At 43.0% G+C, this 20,389-nt stretch overlaps 7 protein-coding genes across 9 annotated transcripts; 2 read left to right on the top strand and 5 right to left on the bottom strand.

Annotated features, from left to right (window-relative positions):
* Positions 1-184: 184 nt before the first annotated feature.
* Positions 185-4,917, bottom strand: LOC108135419 (DNA damage-binding protein 1). Its single transcript, XM_017256144.2, has 7 exons — positions 4,704-4,917; positions 4,141-4,552; positions 2,863-3,787; positions 2,446-2,797; positions 1,088-2,282; positions 625-1,021; positions 185-562 (listed from the first exon to the last, which is right to left on the bottom strand). Exons 1-7 carry the CDS (start codon positions 4,762-4,764, stop codon positions 482-484), a joined length of 3,423 nt encoding a protein of 1,140 aa, XP_017111633.1. The 5' UTR covers positions 4,765-4,917; the 3' UTR covers positions 185-481.
* A 936-nt stretch (positions 4,918-5,853) lies between these two features.
* LOC108149979 (methanethiol oxidase) lies at positions 5,854-8,191 on the top strand. Its single transcript, XM_017277904.2, has 6 exons — positions 5,854-5,893; positions 6,001-6,164; positions 6,574-7,043; positions 7,188-7,680; positions 7,737-7,862; positions 7,924-8,191. Exons 1-6 carry the CDS (start codon positions 5,881-5,883, stop codon positions 8,116-8,118), a joined length of 1,461 nt encoding a protein of 486 aa, XP_017133393.1. The 5' UTR covers positions 5,854-5,880; the 3' UTR covers positions 8,119-8,191.
* Positions 8,192-8,431: 240 nt separating this feature from the next.
* On the bottom strand, positions 8,432-10,907 carry LOC108150039. Of its 2 annotated transcripts, none has more exons than XM_017278006.2 (5): positions 10,745-10,907; positions 9,742-9,996; positions 9,355-9,687; positions 8,813-9,138; positions 8,432-8,745 (listed from the first exon to the last, which is right to left on the bottom strand). In XM_017278006.2, exons 1-5 carry the CDS (start codon positions 10,901-10,903, stop codon positions 8,652-8,654), a joined length of 1,167 nt encoding a protein of 388 aa, XP_017133495.1. In that variant the 5' UTR covers positions 10,904-10,907; the 3' UTR covers positions 8,432-8,651. The 2 variants fall into 2 exon arrangements, with proteins under 2 accessions (XP_017133495.1, XP_041565011.1); XM_041709077.1 differs by having other exon boundaries at positions 10,740-10,907.
* A 693-nt stretch (positions 10,908-11,600) lies between these two features.
* On the bottom strand, positions 11,601-14,610 carry LOC108135085 (heat shock 70 kDa protein cognate 2). The gene is made up of 2 exons (XM_017255657.2): positions 14,179-14,610; positions 11,601-13,417 (listed from the first exon to the last, which is right to left on the bottom strand). Exons 1-2 carry the CDS (start codon positions 14,350-14,352, stop codon positions 11,693-11,695), a joined length of 1,899 nt encoding a protein of 632 aa, XP_017111146.1. The 5' UTR covers positions 14,353-14,610; the 3' UTR covers positions 11,601-11,692.
* A 139-nt stretch (positions 14,611-14,749) lies between these two features.
* On the bottom strand, positions 14,750-15,495 carry LOC108135094 (small lysine-rich protein 1). Its single transcript, XM_017255669.2, has 2 exons — positions 14,960-15,495; positions 14,750-14,895 (listed from the first exon to the last, which is right to left on the bottom strand). The coding sequence occupies exons 1-2, from the start codon at positions 15,149-15,151 to the stop codon at positions 14,827-14,829; spliced, it is 261 nt and encodes an 86-aa protein (XP_017111158.1). The 5' UTR covers positions 15,152-15,495; the 3' UTR covers positions 14,750-14,826.
* An 85-nt stretch (positions 15,496-15,580) lies between these two features.
* LOC108149928 (serine protease snake) lies at positions 15,581-17,778 on the bottom strand. Its single transcript, XM_017277848.2, has 6 exons — positions 17,625-17,778; positions 17,246-17,549; positions 16,863-16,972; positions 16,021-16,438; positions 15,759-15,888; positions 15,581-15,701 (listed from the first exon to the last, which is right to left on the bottom strand). The coding sequence occupies exons 1-6, from the start codon at positions 17,753-17,755 to the stop codon at positions 15,616-15,618; spliced, it is 1,179 nt and encodes a 392-aa protein (XP_017133337.1). The 5' UTR covers positions 17,756-17,778; the 3' UTR covers positions 15,581-15,615.
* On the top strand, positions 17,086-20,341 carry LOC108149907 (serine protease snake). Of its 2 annotated transcripts, none has more exons than XM_017277821.2 (5): positions 17,086-17,129; positions 18,288-18,424; positions 18,487-18,867; positions 19,420-19,693; positions 19,749-20,341. In XM_017277821.2, the coding sequence occupies exons 2-5, from the start codon at positions 18,346-18,348 to the stop codon at positions 20,332-20,334; spliced, it is 1,320 nt and encodes a 439-aa protein (XP_017133310.1). In that variant the 5' UTR covers positions 17,086-17,129; positions 18,288-18,345; the 3' UTR covers positions 20,335-20,341. The 2 variants fall into 2 exon arrangements, with proteins under 2 accessions (XP_017133310.1, XP_041565010.1); XM_041709076.1 differs by having other exon boundaries at positions 19,420-19,689; positions 19,749-19,869.
* The last annotated feature ends 48 nt before the right edge of the window (positions 20,342-20,389 follow it).

Raw genomic sequence — 20,389 nt, forward strand, 5'->3', positions numbered from 1 at the left:
CTTCGGATTTAATTTGTTCCCTATAATAACATTTATTTCAGCATTAAAGAAAATACCCGACTTACAAAATATAATTATGACCCTAGAAGTATGCCACTCAATTCACAAGTAATGAAAAATAAGATGTATTGAAAACCTAGCCAAAGATTCCAATCAGATCGGGAAAACTGCGAAAAAACCATGCTTCCGATTTAAAATTTTTTATTAAATTAATGCGTGACTGTGGCGCAACTTTGAAAGTGCGCGTGTGGCGCACTTAAAACAATTTTTTTTTGCTACATTGTCAATATTTTTACGAGCAAACACAAACGAGGAACTCGAGAAACATCGTGTGAACGACAGTCGTAGCGCATCTAGCACGGAGAGTTTCTTCGGGTATTTACGTGGATAAGCGGGATACATGGTATCAAAGTTTCATGTACATTAAAATAGTTCGGGACAGTGCCTTTTCCAATACTTATATACAAACGACCCAAGGGTCTCAATGCATGCGCGTGAGGTCCTCGACTATCTTGATGACATCTTCCACATCAGCACCCTTCCGTTCGCCATTGAGAGTCAGCTGAAAAAGACACGCAACACTTTTAAAACCAGCTCAAAATAAAACGAATAAATAAGACCCACTTCCAATCCTTGAACAGCATCGCGCATCTTGTCTCGACTCAAGTCCAAAAAGCTCTCGATCAGATCCCCATCGATGAATCCCTCGCTGGGCTCCACTTTGGTGTTGATTTGGAAATTGCGGTAGTACGTATGCTCGATCTTGCCCACCGACTTGATGATCTTCTTCAGCCGCTCCTCCAGGCCGTGCAGGAAGTCGTAGAAGTCCTGCGGAATCTGGGTCACAATGCCAATGGCGCCGTTGCACGTTCCGTACAGCACACATCCATTGATTGGCGTGGTCCGCTCGCCCACGTTCTGCATCACCAGAGATCCGTGCCGGAAAACGTTCACGGTATCACCCAAGTGGAAGCGGGCCAGCTCCGGCAGCAATTGACGCTCCTCGTCGGTGGTGGCGGCACTAAAATATTTGAAAGTAAAATTGTAACAGGATTACGGGGATTGCATTTCCATCTCCTCAACGCACCTGTCCTTTTGGCACACGAACAGATTCCCATTTGTCTCGGAACCCAGGAACGTGTCATCGTCGAGTATCTCAACGGCTCGCATCCACTTGGGCTCACAATCGCGAGCGATCTCCACAAAGATGCCCTCCATCTGCTTGTGCTGCAGCAGCGTGATGGATCGCATCAGATCACCAACCAAGATGAAATCACCCTTGGCCTTCAGATACAAGGCGGCAATCATGTTTTGAATGTTGCACTCCATGCGCAGCTCCTTCTCGTTGGTCCACTCGTACAGGCGCACAAAGCTGCCGATTCCGGCCAGAACTTTGCCATTGAATTCGACCAGGGCATAGCAGGTGCCATCCACCTTCGTCTCGGCCACTTGGGTGAGCTTGTTGTCGTGATAGTGGAAGATGATTATTCTGCCCACCTTCGGCTCTGGTTCCTCTGGTATCACCAGCGATGTGGCCACTACGTAGTACGTGTTGGGATCATCGCCCAGCTTGGCGGACATCAGCGAGGATATAGTTTCGGGGGACACGAACTGGTGGGCATGCAGTACCTCGAACGTGTTTTGATCGATGACCAGCAGGTTGTGCACATCGATCTCCTGACCCACTTCTGCATTGGCAGCCGTAGAATTTCCGCCACCCGGCTTGGGCAGTATATTCGAACTACAAGTTATGTTCTGCGCCTGTGTGGAGGCACTATTACGCAGTGGCTTTGCACCACCTCTGCCATGGACATCGATGCGAAGAGTGGACACGGCAAATGTTTGCGATGCTTCCTGGTAGGCAATTCGCCGCGGTCCCTCGCCCAGCGGCACTGTTCGAATATGCAGCTTCTGGATCTCATCGATGGTGCCCAGAATAACAGCGTTCTTGTTGGCCAGCGCCAAACTATCCGGATAGGCTTGCGCATTCAGCGAGCACATGTGGTTCACCTCCTTCAGATTCACATTGGAGAACACCAATTTGTGGTTCGACGAGTAAATCACCGTCGGACGATCGGAGCAGGCAAACACATTCGTGGTGGATAGGGACCGGAAGGTGCGCAGCGTGGTCGGTTGCGTGCCAAGGGTGACCTTTTTCTTATCCGTCAGCTGGCCAGTTTTCTGGTCCATAATAAAGTAATACATTGAGCCATCACCCAAAGCACACAGCAGATAATGGATGCCCTCAAAGGTGGTCATCAGAATGGAGCGGGGAATGATTTCTGCAAAAATTAACACTCATTAGGGCTTTTATACTCTAAATCTTAGTCGTTTGGAAATGAATTTTAATACATGCTAACCAACTCAACGTGAGCAACTCAAGTGAGTGGAGATAAAAGTTCTAAGTTCTCTTTGTAATTCCTTAAAACGTAAAATGTAGCTTACCTCCGCTTAGTTTCTCGGTGTAGATGGTCTCGAGTTCGGGCAGAGACAGAATTACAGCAGATATATCCGTCCATAGGCCCACGGCCACCAAATCCGACTTGTTTTGCGTCTCATCCAAGGGAGTGATGTCCAAGCAGGCCACTTCATAAGCCAATGTCCTGCGGCACTTCTCCTTTAGGCCTCCATCTTCGATAACAATGTAAAATATGTCACAAGCAGAGGCCACTACAATCTGAGTAGTGTTGCAGGACACCACGCCGATGGCACGATCGCCCTTTGGACGCCACTCGTCCACGAGGGTTTTGGTGGCACAGTTTACCAGGCGAACACTATCCGAAGTGACTTGAATCAACTGAGGGAAAAGTTTCAAAATTAATAAATATATATTAAACATGTTCTCGACAAGACAAAACCCACCTGATCAAAATCCACATTCGAGCATAGGAAGGTCTGCAGATCGCTGGCAAATCCGGGAATCTCGGTCTCTTCCACCTCTTCGCCGGAGAGGGTGAGAATTCGAGTGTGTCCCACGAAGGCCAGCACCAGAGTGTTCTCGTACGGACTGTCGTCGACTCCCACTTTCAAAGACCACATGCCTTTGATGCCCGGGAGATCGATGCAGGCATGCTCCTGGATGCCAATTCCTATGCGAATAATGCGTAGAGATCCATCCTTGAAGCTGCCCGAGCACGTGATGATCTGACCCTGTCCCTGACGATCCAGATCCACCACAGCAATGTCCAGAATCGGAGCCAAGTTGGTGAAGTTCTCCACGGGCACGACATAGGAGCCATCGATGGCCTCCGAATTGAGGCGCACCAACTGCGAGTCCCCGTGACGCGCTCCGATATAGAGGAACCCGTTGTCCAGGTAAGTAATGCACTCCGGTATAGAGATCTCGCCCAGCTGCTCCACCTTGATGTCCTTGACAGTCACGCCCTTGCTCGTTTCCGAGGTGCCTAGGAACAGCATGTACAGCTGGCCATCCATGTTGCCCAGCAGGTAGCGCAAACCATTGCTACTCACACGGGCGTAGCAGTTGATGGTGCTCTGGCGGAAGGTGAGCGGCGCCACCGCATGATAGTTGCTCCCGTCGTGATAGACAATCGATTCCCGACCGATCACGATCACACCACCGATGGGCGATGGCACGGGGATCAGCATGGTGGCCTCCGTCTCCACGTTGTCCTGCTTCCAGGCGATCTTCATGAACTCCTTCTCCCGCAGGTTAATCTCGTGCGACTTCACGTGCCTGCCATCGTTGTCCTTGTGGATGACTATGACGGTGGGATTGAGGCAGCCGTGCAGGAACTCCACATCGTACACATTCAGCTCATCCATGCTGGAAAAGAGTACGGATAAGTTAAGTTCGGATATATCAGAGTGCAATAAAAGAGGGTCAATATTTGTAAAATAAATGTAGACTGTATGAAAAGGTTAATAGTAGGTTTTTAAAGATTAAAAATTAAACGTAAATCTGTCTATGGAAGCTACATGCTAAAGCCCCGAATTTAACTAAACTAATCTATCTTTTTAAAACAGTAAATAATAAACTGTATAAACAGATCGTTCGCACGAAAGCTAAGCGCTTATACATTTCTTGACTTCTATGTTATTTGAAACAGGAAAAGGTATATCCAACATCATTATAATCATGTATCAAGAGGTTCTCCCCAAAATAGTGCCCGGAATTACCGCAAATTGGTGGCCTTCAGCTCGCTGGCATCCTTGTCCATCGGTATGATGGTGAACAGACCCTGATAGAGGCACATCCCGATGACCCTCGCCTTGGGATCGATGGCGGCGATGACGCCACCCTCCGAGGGAATGCCGACCGAGTCCGACACATTGCCGTTGGCCTTGGTGACCACCGTGATGACATCGTTGACCATGCGCGCCTCCAGGATCATGACGTTGTAGCGACGCGTCAGGATGAAGAGCAGGTCCTTGTTGCTGTCAGGCGGCCGGAAGTGCCGCATCACGGCAATGGTGCCATTGATGTTGATCTCCTTCAGCGGACGCAGTCCCTCCGGCGTGACCAGATCGATTTCCACCTGGTTGTTGCGGGCAATGATCAGATTGAGGTCCGTGGGCGAGGTGAAGTTGCCTGAGGGGAGAGAAAAAGCCGGTGTTTAGCAAACATCTTGGATTGATTACACAAGGCGACCGGCAAACATGCTTGTTTTGCTGTTTTCTCCCTTTGCCGGGGAGACCGCATAGGAGACCCTCCCCCGCCCCCCCGCCGTGCACCTACTTACCCGTCAAACAGGCAACAACCGCCGTCGGCTTTTGCGCCGTCACCACGTAGTGATGCGACATGGCTTATTCCGGATCCGCTGGGTTCGCTAGAGCCACTTAATTTCGAATGGAGTTGCTACCACGCTTATTACGATTGCTTTTTCACAGGTCCGTCGCAACGCGCTAAAATGTTTCTCCCTGCCAATCGGTGTTGCTTTGCATTTTCGCCGATCTGGCAAGGCCGCGCTGCACTATCGATAGTTCGCTGTGTGACCGTTTCACGGCGTGGTATTTTTCGTGACCAAATGTATCGAATACGTTTTACGGTCTCGTTAAATATTAATTTTACCGAAAAAATTCACAAAACACAAAATGTGTTTTTCAATTAGACCTTGAACTTTTGAATGTTTGTGTTTTGTGATAAAGGTCATATTTTGCAAAAAACTGCCAGAACACCAAGAATACCGTTATTTTGCAAGAAATCGTTCTTGTCAAAAACTTTGACTTGTTAATTCGTAATCAGGACCCCAAAAAACATGGGTCTTGAAAATTTGAAAATGATCAGGCGTTGGCGCTTTTTAGAAGAACAACCAAAAATATTTGGCTCCTGCGCTTATTACCAAAAAAACATATAAAACGTTATAAGTTTTATTATTGCATAGTTTATTTATTCTAATATAACTCCTTTATACTTCCATTTTTTTATTGTGCTTATTAAACATTCAAAATATTTTATAAAAGTTTTATTCTGGTTTTAGTTTAACCGGATTTCGCCAAATTATAAGTATAAAGTTGTTAAAACCAATTCACCGTTAAAAAAGTCTTAAGCTTTGTACTTAATTAGCTAATTTAATGTAGTATCAGGAGAAATTGTTATAGAAAGGAATGAACCAAATAAAGGTAAACAAATTTTAAGGCTCTATCGCCCATAAGTCTTATCAAAAGACGATTTTTTATAATTAAACATTAAGAAAGATTAAACCATTCATACACGAACACGTGTAACTGACCTAACTAGTATTAGTGATAAGAAAGCCGGGCGAATCGGTTCTCTTCGTTAATTGTTTTAAGAGCTTAAAAACAAATGTATACAAGCTAAAGCTATGGAGCCAAGAGAACCCGAGTATATAGCTTTCGTCCAACATCGGATGATACTCAGTTTGTCGCTGTTCTTCGTTCAACAACAACCGCCTAGCAATGTCCAACAAAAGTAAAAAGACTAGCAAATACTTTGTATTACAAACACATGCCTCGAATCTTTGATAAAGTGAATACAAATCCCAGAGCAATTTTGATAATTAAGTTGTTTTTCTGCAGCCTGTTGCCGCGGTCCCGGTTACGCAACCCCACTGGATGCCATGAGAAGTGGTCCCCGGGAGAAGCTACTCTACACGGTCACCGTTCAGCCCAACTTGGACGAGCCCCACGGCGATTACCTGTCCACGGTCGATGTGGATCCCGAGAGCCCCACCTACTGCCAGGTAAATAAAAGCAACTTCGAGTTCACCTTACACTATGCTTAATGAGCAAATACAATCAACTTGTAGGCGATATACTGTAGAGTAAACTACATTAGGAATATTAATTAATTGATTTTCGTATAAGAAATAATAGCATGGGTCATCCCATCAAATATTTTGGATTGAGAATATTAACAAACACTGCAGATAGTACAAACAAATATGTCAGACCACAATCGATGTAGACTGTACTATGTAGAAATGTATTAAAGTGAGCTTAAAAAACAAAGTGCTAAAAAATCTTAAAAAAATAAACTCACTCTAAAAAAAATTACCTTTAAAATGATTTAAGTATTTTACATTTTTTTTGTTGGCGATATAAAAGTTTTTATTTTTTTTTTTAACATGTTTTGGATATCATCTATTGCAGATAGTGCATCGGACATTTACAAACCGGAAAGGTGATGAGCTGCATCACTCTGGCTGGAACGCTTGCTCCAGTTGCTATTATGTGGACGAGAATTCCAAGAGTGTGCCAAAAAGAGACAGACTGGTGCTGCCGGCCCTGAACTCCGACTTTGTGTATATACTCGATGTGGTGACGGATCCCCGAAAGCCAGAGATAATCAAGACAATCGATGGTGATGTGTTGAAGAGTCACAATGTTACGGGTCCACATACGACCCACTGTTTGGCCAATGGCAATATCATGATATCCATAATGGGCGATGCCGAAGGATATGCCAAAGGAGACTTTATCCTCTTCGATTCGGAATTCAATTGCATCGGCACTTGGACGAAGGGCGACAAGAAGGCCTTATGTGGCTACGATTTCTGGTATCAGCCGTATTTCGATGTGATGGTCTCGTCCGAATGGGGAGCACCCAATAAATGGCGACGGTAAGCATAAATATAATATATAAAAGAAAAATCTCCAAAAAGATAACTGGTAAATGAAAAGGTCAGTTCTTAAATTCCCTAATTTCTAAGTGTTAAATTAGATTTGAAAGCATTTTTAAAATGATTTAAATTATTTATTTAAAGTGGCTGGAAGAATGGTGACCTTGATGATTTGACCCAATATGGCTGTCGGTTGAACTTCTACAAATGGTCCACGCAGACTCTATACCAAACTATTGATCTGGGAGCGGATGGCATAACGCCCTTGGAGATTCGTTTCCTACATGACCCTAAACGCCCCGAAGGATTCGTTGGCTGTGCCCTGAATGCCAAGGTGTTCTACTTCAAAAAGAAGGCTGATTCCGATGAGTTCGAGGCCAAGAAAGTGATAGACATTCCGTGCAAACTAGTTGATACCGGCAATGGAAAGGCGGAGGACATGGGCGGCATGATCTCGGACATAATTATATCGTTGGATGACCGATTCCTCTATGTCAACTGCTGGCGACATGGGGATGTAAGGCAATATGACATTACCGATCCCGAGAATCCGAAGCTAACAGGCCAGCTTTTCCTGGGAGGTGCCATTTGCAGTGATCTGCCCAATGTGATTGTTAAGGAGGACAAGGAACTCAAGGTTCGTGTGAAGCTACGATATATATTTGCACTTCTTGAAAGATATTCTTTTCTTAGGAAAGACCCCCAGCTCGATATGTTAAGGGTCGACGATTGGAAGGCGGACCTCAAATGATGCAGCTTTCACTGGATGGCAAGCGTTTGTATGTCTCGTCATCTTTATATTCTCCCTGGGATAAGCAGGTGAGTCTTTAATGAAATATTTTTTAAATATAGGAAATATAATCCCCTTAATCTTTATTAGTTTTATCCAAAAATGGTCTCGCAAGGCGGTCATATTGTCCTTATCGATGTGGATACTGTGAATGGTGGCATATCCTTAAATGAAGACTTTTTGGTGGACTTCGGAAAAGAGCCATATGGTCCCAGTTTGCCACATGAAATGCGATATCCTGGTGGTGATTGCACTTCCGACATTTGGCTGGCTAATGATGCTTAAGCCATCCTTTTGCCGTACAAACTTATATATATATATATATATGTATATTAACATAAACAAAGCTTTAATAAAAACATTTTTTAAAGAAGCACTTGAATGTTGCTGTTAAAAAAAACATTAAGAGCCTTGTGCTTATTTTCTTAGTCAATTAAACCGAAAATATAAGTATACTTAAGCAACTATAGTCGCTTTGGAGACATCTCCATTTGGTCTAAACGCAGAATAAGAGGCATAACCAATTTCTCCACTAGTAAATTGGGAGATATCTCCAGGTGCTCGCCAAATTAAAAACACGTTTTAGATAAGACAAAAGTTAATTTATGCGATTCGCTTATAACTTTATTTGGCTAACGCGTAAAGTAAGTTATGTTTAAAGTTTGATGTGTCATTTATGTTGCGGTTCTGACAATTTATTTCATGAAAAAAATAAAAATTTTATCATTTACGACATCTATAAAATAAAGCTGCACGTAGGGTATGAGGTTCTTGCAAAACAAATTTTACAATTATTTATGTAACAGTCGACTTCCAACTTAAAACCAAAACGAAGTTTTTGGTGACTTATTCACTGTTTCTAGAATTTCGTTTATACTGGGCAGATTCATGACATCCAATAAACGTTGACCGCTGCAATCAAAGAGTTTTTATTGAGTTAATTTATTTTCGAGAAGAATCTAATGACTAGTTAACTTACTTCTTATCACACGTACAGTCTATGAAACTGCGGGCAATCTCGTTTAGGTGATGTTGGTGGTAAAAGAAAATGTGGACCAAATAAGCCAGATTGCAGGGTATTAGCAGCCTTGACCAGGGAATCCTTTGCACCGCAGCTAGTACTGGATCTTTGTCAGATTTGAGATTGCACACCTGTTTCCAAATCACCTGGCCAGTCGTTACAACAGCGAAACACATGAAGGTGAGTCGATTTGGTAGTAGAGCAAAGGTAGCGCCACTTATAAAAGATGCCAGCGCATTGGCTTGTTTTAATTCCAAACTATTCAGCAACAGTAATTGCACCAACTGAAAAATATTATTATTATATAAGAAGATATATTACACTAGTTAAAAAAACGTAGGAAATCCAAACATTAAGTTTTCAACTAGTTTAGTTTAGATTTCACTTAACATTTTTTTTAATGAAAATAAAACGATCTTTTAAATGAAATTGCTATAACAAGGTGAACAGTATTTTATAAGAAACTGGCATATCAATAATCACGATAGCGTACAACGTACCTTAAAGAGTCCTATATAGCCCGCCAAAAAACTTGTCATCTTGGGCCGCAGGAGTTTTATGTTTCTCCTCATTATGGGATTTATTAGATCCAACGCCAATCCAATGCCCAGGTAAGATCTCAATTCCCTTAAACCCTGCATCAAAAGCCTCGAGAGCGTCCATTTCTCATGGTCCTCGGGCAAAGAAGCCGGTCGGATGAACCAGAAACCGGAATACTTCCTTGTCTGCTGATAGTGCATGACCACCACAGAGGAGATCATGAAGATGAGAGTCTGAACCAAGCGGGAACGCACCGAACCGACTTCAAAATACCTCAGTACGCTTTCAATGGCCTGTTAATGTCTAACGATTTATTTCGCCCTTCTGGGATATATTAAACTTCTTACTGCGGATGTTATTCCGGTCACAAAAAAATGAAGAACCTGAGGAGGCATCAACCAACTGAGGTGCGAGGCAATCCAGCAAGGCAGATATGGTATAAATATGAAGACGAATCGTCCATTAAGACGCCTGCCCACGCACATCAGGAAAAAAGTGATGGCATTGATGCAGGCGGCGAAACTGACGGATTGGGCATAGTTTTTCACCACTGAATATATTATGTTTTTAGAAAGACGTCGCCAATTCATAACTAAGGGCAACTGCAAAAAAATAAATAAATAAACAAATTTAACGTTCACAGATAGACTTGGTGTGATAAAGAATGTGTAGCTTAAAAATAATTTTCTTACATACACAAAATAAAAAACAAGTAAGTAAGCTAACTAGCTTATACAAGGAAGTATTGCCGTCAGTCGTATCACTATAAAATTTAAAATATTACCTTGACGAAGTAATAATAATGTGACGAACGAACCTTCAACTAAAAAAATTCCTGATGTCCCAATTTTAATTAATTTGAAAGCTGCACAATAAAATGAAGTGAATAACTAAGTAAATTATAATGAATTTTTTGTTCAAAAATAAATAAAAAAAATTGTTTCCAGCGTTTTAAAAATATCGCTAAAACTTGAATACAGAAACTTAGTTTAGGCTATAATTGCGTAATTATTTTACATGGAGAAATAATAAATTAATTTCTCCAATTGACTTTCTAAAAGTATAAGTATGCACAAACTCTTTTAAAAGCGATACTGTATAAAATAAAGATCTTTCATTGTACAAGAAGAATATATTACAACGAAGTATACATATTTGTCTGTTACTTTTATGGTTGTTTCCTTAGGGTCGGTCCGTTCCGACTTATACTTGGAGTAGAGAGCTTAATCAACGGACGGACATGGCTAGATGGAAGGAAGATAGGGTCCAAAATGTATTTTTCACTGTGTTGTAACCCCATTTGCAATTGTATTCCCATTTTACAGGGCATGAATGAAATAACTACCAGACCAGCAACATGGGTGAATAGTATTTCGCACTGGACACATGATTGCGGTACAGATTCCAGAGAAAGGCTTGCATGCAACTTTGACCCGGTCGACTGTGTAAAACGGTACAGTGTATCCGATTCAGAGGCGGCTCCAGCAGTTTGCTCGGCGCGACGGCCATTTCGCGACAATTTTTCGGGGTATACTGATCGGGCTTACCCAAAAACCCTAGCAAAACGCAAGCAAACCCCGATCCAGCTGTTTAAAAAAAGCTGGGAGCAAAAGGTTAATATGCAAAACATTGGAAACGTATATTTAAGTGCCAAACAAAGCGGTTTAATTGATTCATTGCAGTCGTGTTATCCGCTTGCCTATGCTTGCACCGCTTTTTGTAGAGTTTGTGAAGAAATGTTACCAGCCAGCTTACTAACTTGGATTTCTTAATAAGAATTAGGGGAATAATATTAATACCTTAGCCGAAGTGCTCCTTCTTTTTTTGTGGTCTTCGCGTTTGCCACAAGTTTTAAGAGTCCTTAAAAAGACGACTTAATGATGCCGAAGCGAATTTTTACTTACATGAAAATGGCCAGACCCTTAAAAATTTGTTTTCCCTTGTATAGTTATAAATATCATATAAAAGTAAAAATTCAACTAACAAAATTGTTGGATTCACATATGATACAGCAATACAAGCTAAAGGCGGAAAATATTTCCAAAAAATGTTATCTATTTGTATTGATTGTTTTCTTACTTTTAATAGAAATTACAAATACAAGGATATTTTAAAGCCTTTATTTAGACTTTTGGGTTTTTAAATATAAATATGTAATAAAACTCAATTAGGGCACCTACCAAAACTGGCAAAAAACACCGAAAAATTGCACCAAACACGCCAAGTGATTTATTTTCGAAATTCTTCGTTCAATATTGAAATTTAAATGAGTGAATAAATAAGCTTATTGGGTGGCAGCTAGTCCACCTCCTCCACGTTGGGACTCGGGCCACTGCCTGCCGACTGTTTGCCCTTGGGTCCGGCATGGAGTTTCGACATAATGGGACTGCAGATGCGCTGGCACTCCTTCAAATGGTGCTCGTACTCCTCCTTCTCGGCTAGGGAGTTCTGGTCCAACCAGGACGTCTCGGAGGTGCACTTGTCGCGCACCTTGGAGCGATCGGCCTCGGAAAGCACTCCGGACGGAGCCTCGTCGACGGCCTGGCGACAGCCGTATATGTACGTCTCGAGGTTGTTTCTGGATTGAACCCGCTCCCGCTGACGATCGTCCTCCACCTTGTACTTCTCCGCCTCGGAGAGCATGCGATCGATTTCCGCCTTGGACAGCCTTCCCTTGTCGTTGGTGATGGTGATCTTCTCCGACTTGCCCGTGCTGCTGTCCTTGGCATTCACATTCAGGATGCCATCGGCATTCAGGTCGAAGGCCACCTCGATCTGCGGCACGCCGCGGGGCGCTGGTGGAATGCCGGTGAGATTGAAGGTGCCCAGCAGGTTGTTGTCCTTGGTCATGGCCCGTTCGCCTTCGTACACCTGGATGGTCACCGCGTTCTGGTTGTCACTGTAGGTGGTGAAGATCTGCTGCTGCTTGCAGGGAATGCGAGCGTTGCGTTCCACCAACTTGGTCATCACACCGCCAGCCGTCTCGATGCCCAGCGACAGCGGAGCCACGTCCACCAGCAGCAGGTCCTGGATCTGGGAACTGCCCACACCCGTGAGGATGGCAGCCTGGACGGCGGCACCGTAGGCCACGGCCTCGTCGGGATTGATGGAGAGATTCAGCTGCTTGCCACCGAACAAGTCCTGCAGCAGTTTCTGGATCTTGGGGATGCGCGTGGAGCCGCCCACCAGGACCACATCGTGGATGGCCTTCTTGTCCATCTTGGCATCGCTCAGGGCCCGCTCCACCGGCTGCATGGTGGACCGGAAGAGGTCCATGTTCAGCTCCTCGAATCGGGCCCTCGAGATCTTCGAGTAGAAGTCGATGCCCTCATGCAGGGCATCGATCTCCAGCGATGCCTCCGTGCTGGAGGACAACGTCCGCTTGGCCCTTTCGCAGGCAGTCCTCAGGCGTCGCAGGGCCCGGGCATTGCCCTTGATGTCCGCCTTGTGCTTCCGCTTGAACTCCTCCGCAAAGTGGTTGACCAGCCGGTTGTCGAAGTCCTCGCCACCCAAGTGGGTGTCCCCGGCCGTGGCCTTGACCTCGAACAGGGACCCCTCATCGATGGTTAGAATGGAGACGTCAAAGGTGCCGCCACCCAGGTCAAAGATCAGCACATTACGCTCCCCCTTCAGGTTCTTGTCCAGGCCGTAGGCCAAGGCAGCCGCAGTGGGCTCGTTGATGATCCGCAGCACATTCAGGCCCGCAATGGAGCCCGCATCCTTGGTCGCCTGTCGCTGGCTATCGTTGAAGTAAGCCGGCACTGTGATCACCGCATCCTTCACCTTGCCACCCAAATACACCTCGGCGATCTCGCGCATCTTGGTCAGCACCATCGAGCTGATCTCCTCGGGAGCAAAGCGTTTGCGTTCCCCTTTGAACTCCACCTCGATCTTCGGCTTGCCACCATCATTGATAACCTTAAAGGGCCATAGCTTAAGGTCCTCCTGGATTTTCTGATCGTCGAACTTGCGCCCAATCAGGCGCTTGGCATCGAACACCGTGTTCTTGGCATTCATGGCGACCTGGAATAAGTAGGAATCCAGTGATTAGTAATTATTCCTGCCATATAGGCAACTATTTTTAGGATAAGTAACATTTTGTTTGGGCTTTACAGGGCAGTAAAAGAGTAAATAATATTTGCAAATCTATAAAGTAAACATAAACGAACAATTCTATGAAGACCCTGCATGCTTTCAGTCACTCCTATTAATGAATGAAATATTACAACTTTACCATATATATTTGCTTTTTATTAAAACCACGCCTAATTTATTAAAAATGCGGATAGGATTAAAAGTAAAAAGTAAAAAATAAAAAGTTATAAATAGGTACTTTGGGTAAGGTGTTTATTAAAATCTATAGATTTTCTTTATAAAGATAGTTTTATATTTATATTTTATGCATCTATATTTAATCTTTGAAGAGGATTGTTTTTTACAAATAAAACGATTTTGTTGTAGCTCCATACAGGCAAGCGATCAATTTAAGCATTGAATATGCACTCCAAATAGATTGAATTACTTTGAACTGTGTAAAGATTATTTCGAGATCTTTCACCTACATAAATAAATCAACCCAACCGAGTGCAAATATATTGGTATGGATCCAAGTGTTGAGAGGCGCCCAGCCACCCACACTTTCCGCATCTCTCGCATTTATTTATGTATGTATATATGAAGATCAATCCGATTAAATCACATAATTGCGGGCAGCTATTCGCATCTGGCCATATTGGCGCCCCATCGTACGTATTTGGACAATCATAGTGGGGACCCTGACTCACCTGATTCTTGGCCGCATCGCCAATCAGGCGCTCCGTGTCGTTGAATGCCACATAGGAGGGCGTGGTGCGGTTGCCCTGGTCATTGGCAATGATCTCCACCTTGCTGTTCTGCCAAACTCCCACGCAGGAGTAGGTGGTGCCCAGATCGATGCCAATAGCCGGTGTCTTTACCATTTTTCCTGGTTATATTCTGTATGTTCTGTATCTTCAAATATATACTTTATTTCCAATATATTTTTTGATGCTGCAGCCACTAGTGCTGATTTTCGACTGAAATCGCGCAAACGTTGCTCCGATTTATATGGTGCAGCCTTCGCACATTCTACGAAACAAGTCAAATTTTGCTTTCCTTTATTTCTCACACGCCGAATTGGAAAAATGTGTTCGGACTTTGTTCTAAAAGTGTTTGCCACTGACGTTTAACTTTGGGCAGGCTGCGTTTTTTGGAATTGTTTGTTTTTGATCGATGATGACTTGTTTGGGTTTCATAAAAATAAATATGAGCACGTATGCTCTCATTTCTGCAGGCCAGGGGGGAAGCTCAAAATATCTTACGTTTTTATTCACCATAAAAAATATATAAGTTTATATTTTTTTTTACTAAATTCTCTGTAATTTATTATTTACTTATTAATGTAAATTTCACTCTTAGCGCTTTCCCTTCTTTTTCTTTTTTTGTCCATCTGGCCAGGCGAACCCTCTTGATTTTAGAACATCCTAAAATATTTATTTAGTAAATATATTTCACGATAGTAAAGTAAAACATTAAATTATCACTCACCTGCACATTGTGGCACACATAATAGGCATTTTCCATGGCAGCGTCGTTGAAAATATCACAGCCAATGGACTTTCCCACGCCCCCTTTCTTTTTACCGCCTTCTTTCTTCTTTTTTTCCTCGCCTTCGCCACTTCCAGCATTACTGGATGTAGAATCCTTGCTATTTCGCTTCTTTTTGCTTTTTCCTACCATTTATAAATAAATAGTTTTTCTAAGACTGCATAATTGATTTAATAACGCACGTCTGCTATGAGCGCTGCCTGGCAACCATTTATACTGGTAAATGTAAAGACAACAGCAAAAAAACAAAAATATTTAGGTGTTTCGATTTTCAAATTGCTGTGAATTATATAGGAGTATATTTGTAAAAGTGTAAATAGAGTCAACCTTTTTGGAAAAGGTTTTTAGCTTATAAGCGCATTAGCTAATGTACCAATATTGACCAAAAGTTTTCTAAAATGCATTGAAAACTGATTTAAACTCAAATTGAATGCAATTACAATAATATTGTAAAACTTTTACAAATTTAATGATATCTTAATCTTTTCAATCAATCAGTTAGGAATGTTTTGAATATTGGATCTAATCAGAATTTAATTAAATTTGTAAAACGCAAAATTATTTGATTGCAAAACTTTATTAATAACTATTTATTTTTATTGATCAGTAAACTCGCTATAGTAGTTAGGCCACACTATAGATGCTATCCAGTCAATGTAGGATGAAACGCGAGTGTAAACACCTGTAAATTAAGAATTTTGTATTTTAATATGTTTTATATATTTCAAAAATAACACACCTGGGAATTCACTCTGACAATAAGCTCCATAGGAAGTGATGCCAACGAGGTAGTAGCGGTAATGCCTTCGACTTCTGTGACGGCGACGTCGACGCTCCAAGTTCAACTGAAGAGGTCCTCCAGAATCGCCCTGAAGTATTGTTTTGGGTTGAGTTAAAATTTAGAAATGTATTTAATCCCATTCCATTTTTTTATCAGTGTATCCCAAATTTTAAAAGCATTTGGAAGTTAAAAAAAATAGTACATAAATAGACTTCCTCACCTGACATGTATCGCGATTCTTCTCATAGTCATGGGCGCATATCTGACTGGAAAGTATCCCCTGGGGAGAACCCTCATCGGCGGGCAGACTGGTGTTGCACTGTTCTGTGGGCACCATCGACAGATCCAGTTCCGTCAGGATATTGGTTTGCGGCTTAGCGAATCCCGTCGATCCATATCCCATTGTATAAAGTTTCCCGTATGGTATATCATTTTTAGGCCACAAACGCACTGGTTTCACAAACCAGGTGTATTCCACCGGTCGGTTCAACTTGATTAGTCCAATGTCATGGTAGTTAAGTGTGGAGTTGTACAGAGGATGCAAATAAATTTTCTCTACACGTCGTTTTTGGGGAGCCACATCGTTTTCCCACTCTTTTAGCTTAATGTCTCCTATTTTTACCACGTCGGGAGCGGTGCTGGGTCATAAAATGGAAACAATTATTTGAAATAAGATGTTTAAAATGTTTTTTTCCTTCCTTTATCGTCCTAAAAAAATCATGTATTTTTAAACAAGTAACAATACAATGCAATGCTAAGGTTTACTATTTTAAAATAATTAGATTCACTAACGTGCGCAGAGGCAAATATATGTTGGCTTACAAATCAAAAACAATTAAAAATCGATTATATTTCAACGAAATATAATCTTTGACAAGTTATTAGAATTGGATTTTAAATTAAAAACGGAAAACCAAAATGTTATTAAATTCTAGGCATGACATATTATGCTATTAAACTAGAAATACATCTTCTATCGAGATATTTCTCTCGTTTTAATAAAATCACTCAATTAACCAAAATAGACTCAATAAGAGTATGAGATAAATCGAAAAGGCTTACCCGTGAGTGGTTAAACAATGAGCGGCCGTGAGCACAAAGTACTCACTGATCAGACTGCCGCCGCATTTGTAGTCGATCTCGTGGTTCTCATTTCGGAATCCTAGAGCGGCCTGAAATAGGAAAAGAGTGGATTAGATGGGGCCAAATAACTGTTAATATATGGTAGAGCATAGGGCTTCGATTTGCAAGTTTGCAGCTCTCATCGGTTTTAGTCGTGTTTGTGTTGTGAGCGCCGGCACTTTGGCGATTCCCCCATTCCGGTTTCATGTGATTTTACTTTCTTTTATTTGTTATTTGTTTGGTTTTTGTTTTCGTTGATATTTGCTTGTGCTGTTTGAGTGTTTTGGAGTGCACCTGCATATGATACTCATACTGAAACTGACCATGTGCGGATACTGTCCGGGTGCCACAATCGATCGACCATTGAAATCGTCGTGCAAATCCTCCGTCTCCGCGGTCTTGTTGTAATTATCCCCGTCCACTTTGCGCTCGGTGTTCAGGTAGATGTTGTGGAAGTTGCGATGGTGTTCTGGGTGCGGACGACGGGGTCTCCATGGGTGATTTTCCCTGTGGGGTGGCGGTCTTGGAGGTGGACCGCCCGGACAGCCGGGCGGCGGACCTGGCGGAGGTGGACCCGGTGGCGGTGGTCCCGGTGGTGGCCTTCCGCAGGGTGGAGGCGGTGGTGGTCTATAATAGCCGTAGTCGTTAAGTTGCCACTGGCCATTGAAACCACTGTTGCTATTGTAGTTGTTGTAGCCCCACCTGCTTGGATCCGGCTGCGGATAGGGATTCGGATTGGGAAATGCCCGCTCCCGCTGGCCCTTTACTCGGAATCCGCACAACAGCAATCCGAATGCGATCCAAACACAAAGTCTCTTCAAATCCGCTGCCATCTGTAGAAGGTCTGGTTCGAATGACCGACTTAATCCGACTGGGATCTTCCAATCCACAATGCGCGAAAAGACAACACAGCGCGCACAGGCAAACGGTTTTATTGAAATTCAGCCGAATTTATAATTGAGAGACCGCATTAATTAATAAAAATACATTAAACAAAAAAATCCACACAGACAGACAAGGGTTTGTTTTGGAAACAGTGCTGGCTGAAGTATTGAAGCCGATCCACCAAATTCCAGCTCGAAGATTAACAATCATTTCAAGTAGATTGCTAAATTGGATAGCTGAAATATCAGACAAATTGCAATGCAATCAACTTTTTAAGAATTTGTATATTAATAAATCATTTATTATAATAGAAAAAACAAGTTTACTATATTTCCTACCTAAATTTTCAGTTTTAAAAGAGTTTTTTTTCAAAAGTTCATGCGATAATTAAAAAGGAACATCATAAGAATCATAAAACCATATACGGAAGATTTATTTTTCTTCTATTCTTTAAAACATTTACTGTCTTTATAATTTAAGTAAACACAAGTCTCGATGAAGTTAATGAAAGTAATGAGACCCCAGCAACCCCAATAGAATGATAATAATTTGGGCTCTAATTATACATCTCCAACTGACATGCTTGCATTTGCTCCTGCAGACTCAGCGCCTATGGGGTATTTATTCATGAATTTGAATTATTTATAGTCTAACAACAATAACATTACATTTCGCATAGCTCTCGATGCCCTTGAAATAATCAACTACCAGACAACAAAATACACATTCCCTGAACATTGGGAAGAGCAGCCGGTGGCGCCCGCTGGAGAGGATGTAGAATACCAGGAGACTGAAGAGGAGGACAGCTATTTAAAGTTCGCCGACGACGATGAGTTAAGGACTCCTGCCTCCGAAGGACTGCAAGAAGGTGCCTTTTGCCGGCGCAGCTTCGATAGTCGGAGTGGCTACTGCATCCTGGCCTACCAGTGCCTCCATGTGATCCGCGAATATCGGGTGCACGGCACCCGCATCGACATCTGCACCCACCGGAACAATGTGCCCGTCATCTGTTGTCCCCTGGCAGACAAACATGTCTTGGCCCAGAGAGTCAGTGCCACCAGTGAGTCAAATTTTAGGGGTTTTACTTTAACTTTAACTATTTATTTTTAACTTTTAGTCATTTTTGTTTCCTTGGTAATGAAGAAACAAACATTTCTGAGATATGATTTTTAAAACTGATCAGTTTATCACTCAATTTTCCCGTAGATATTGTTTTTTTGAAATCGGTTACGAAAATGACTAAACCATTTTATTAAATAAGGTGATCATTTCTTCAATATAATATATACAAATTTTTGCCATAATTTGCATAAATAGCCATTTTTTTAAAACCAAAAATTAACGCAAAAAGAAAAGGAAAATGAGGCAAACTTATGTATTAATACTTTTGATTACTGTTCAATAAAAAAAAAAATACATATAAGCATGCAAAAAGTGATTAAAAATTATTTATATTATAATGTATACCCTTCTTACACTTTTTAAGCGAATTGTATTTTATATTATTTTATTATCTCGGCTTAAAAAAACTTTTAATAATTATTTTTTTTTATAAAAAATATGGGTAAATGTCTTAAGTTAATCTGTAAGATATTTCTATGATCCTCCCCAGAATGCCAGGAGTACAATGCAGCGACCAGAAGGCTTCAGCTGGCGGATACCGGACGCACCTTCTCCGGAAAGCAGTGCGTGCCCAGCGTGCCCTTGATTGTGGGCGGCACTGCCACCCGGCACGGTCTATTCCCGCACATGGCGGCCTTGGGATGGACGCAGGGTAGCGGGAGCAAGGATACAAAGGACAGCATGGACATAAAGTGGGGCTGCGGGGGCGCCCTGGTCAGCGAGCTGTATGTCCTGACTGCCGCCCATTGTGCCACCACGGGTAGGTAAGTTGCAGTACGAAATAAGGCACAACTAAATCGCTGTTCTTTGATCCAACAGCAAGCCACCGGATATGGTGCGACTGGGAGCCCGCCAGTTGAACGAAACCAGCTCGGCACAACAGGACATCAAGATCCTGATCATCGTGCTGCATCCCAAGTACCGATCCTCGGCCTACTACCACGACATTGCGTTGCTCAAGCTGACCAGACGGGCCCGGTTGTCGGACGAGGTGCGTCCCGCCTGCCTGTGGCAACTGCCCGAGCTCCAGATCCCCACCGTTGTGGCCGCCGGCTGGGGACGCACCGAATTCCTGGGCGCCAAGTCGAATGCCCTGCGACAGGTGGACCTGGACGTGATTCCCCAGATGCGCTGCAAGCAAATCTATCGCAAGGAGCGACGCCTGCCGCGCGGCATCATCGAGGGTCAGTTCTGTGCCGGATATCTGCCCGGGGGCAGGGACACCTGCCAGGGCGACTCCGGCGGTCCCATCCATGCCATCCTGCCGGAACACAACTGTGTGGCCTTCGTGGTGGGCATCACCTCGTTCGGGAAGTTCTGTGCAGCTCCCAATGCCCCGGGAGTTTACACCAGGCTATACAGCTACTTGGATTGGATTGAGAAGATTGCCTTTAAAAACCATTAACAATTGTTAATCACCAGTAATTTAATTTATTAATATCCTTTCTTCGAAATTTAAA

Source organism: Drosophila elegans, unplaced genomic scaffold (genome assembly GCF_018152505.1).
Source record: "Drosophila elegans isolate 14027-0461.03 unplaced genomic scaffold, ASM1815250v1 contig_476, whole genome shotgun sequence".
Lineage (NCBI taxonomy): Eukaryota > Metazoa > Arthropoda > Insecta > Diptera > Drosophilidae > Drosophila > Drosophila elegans.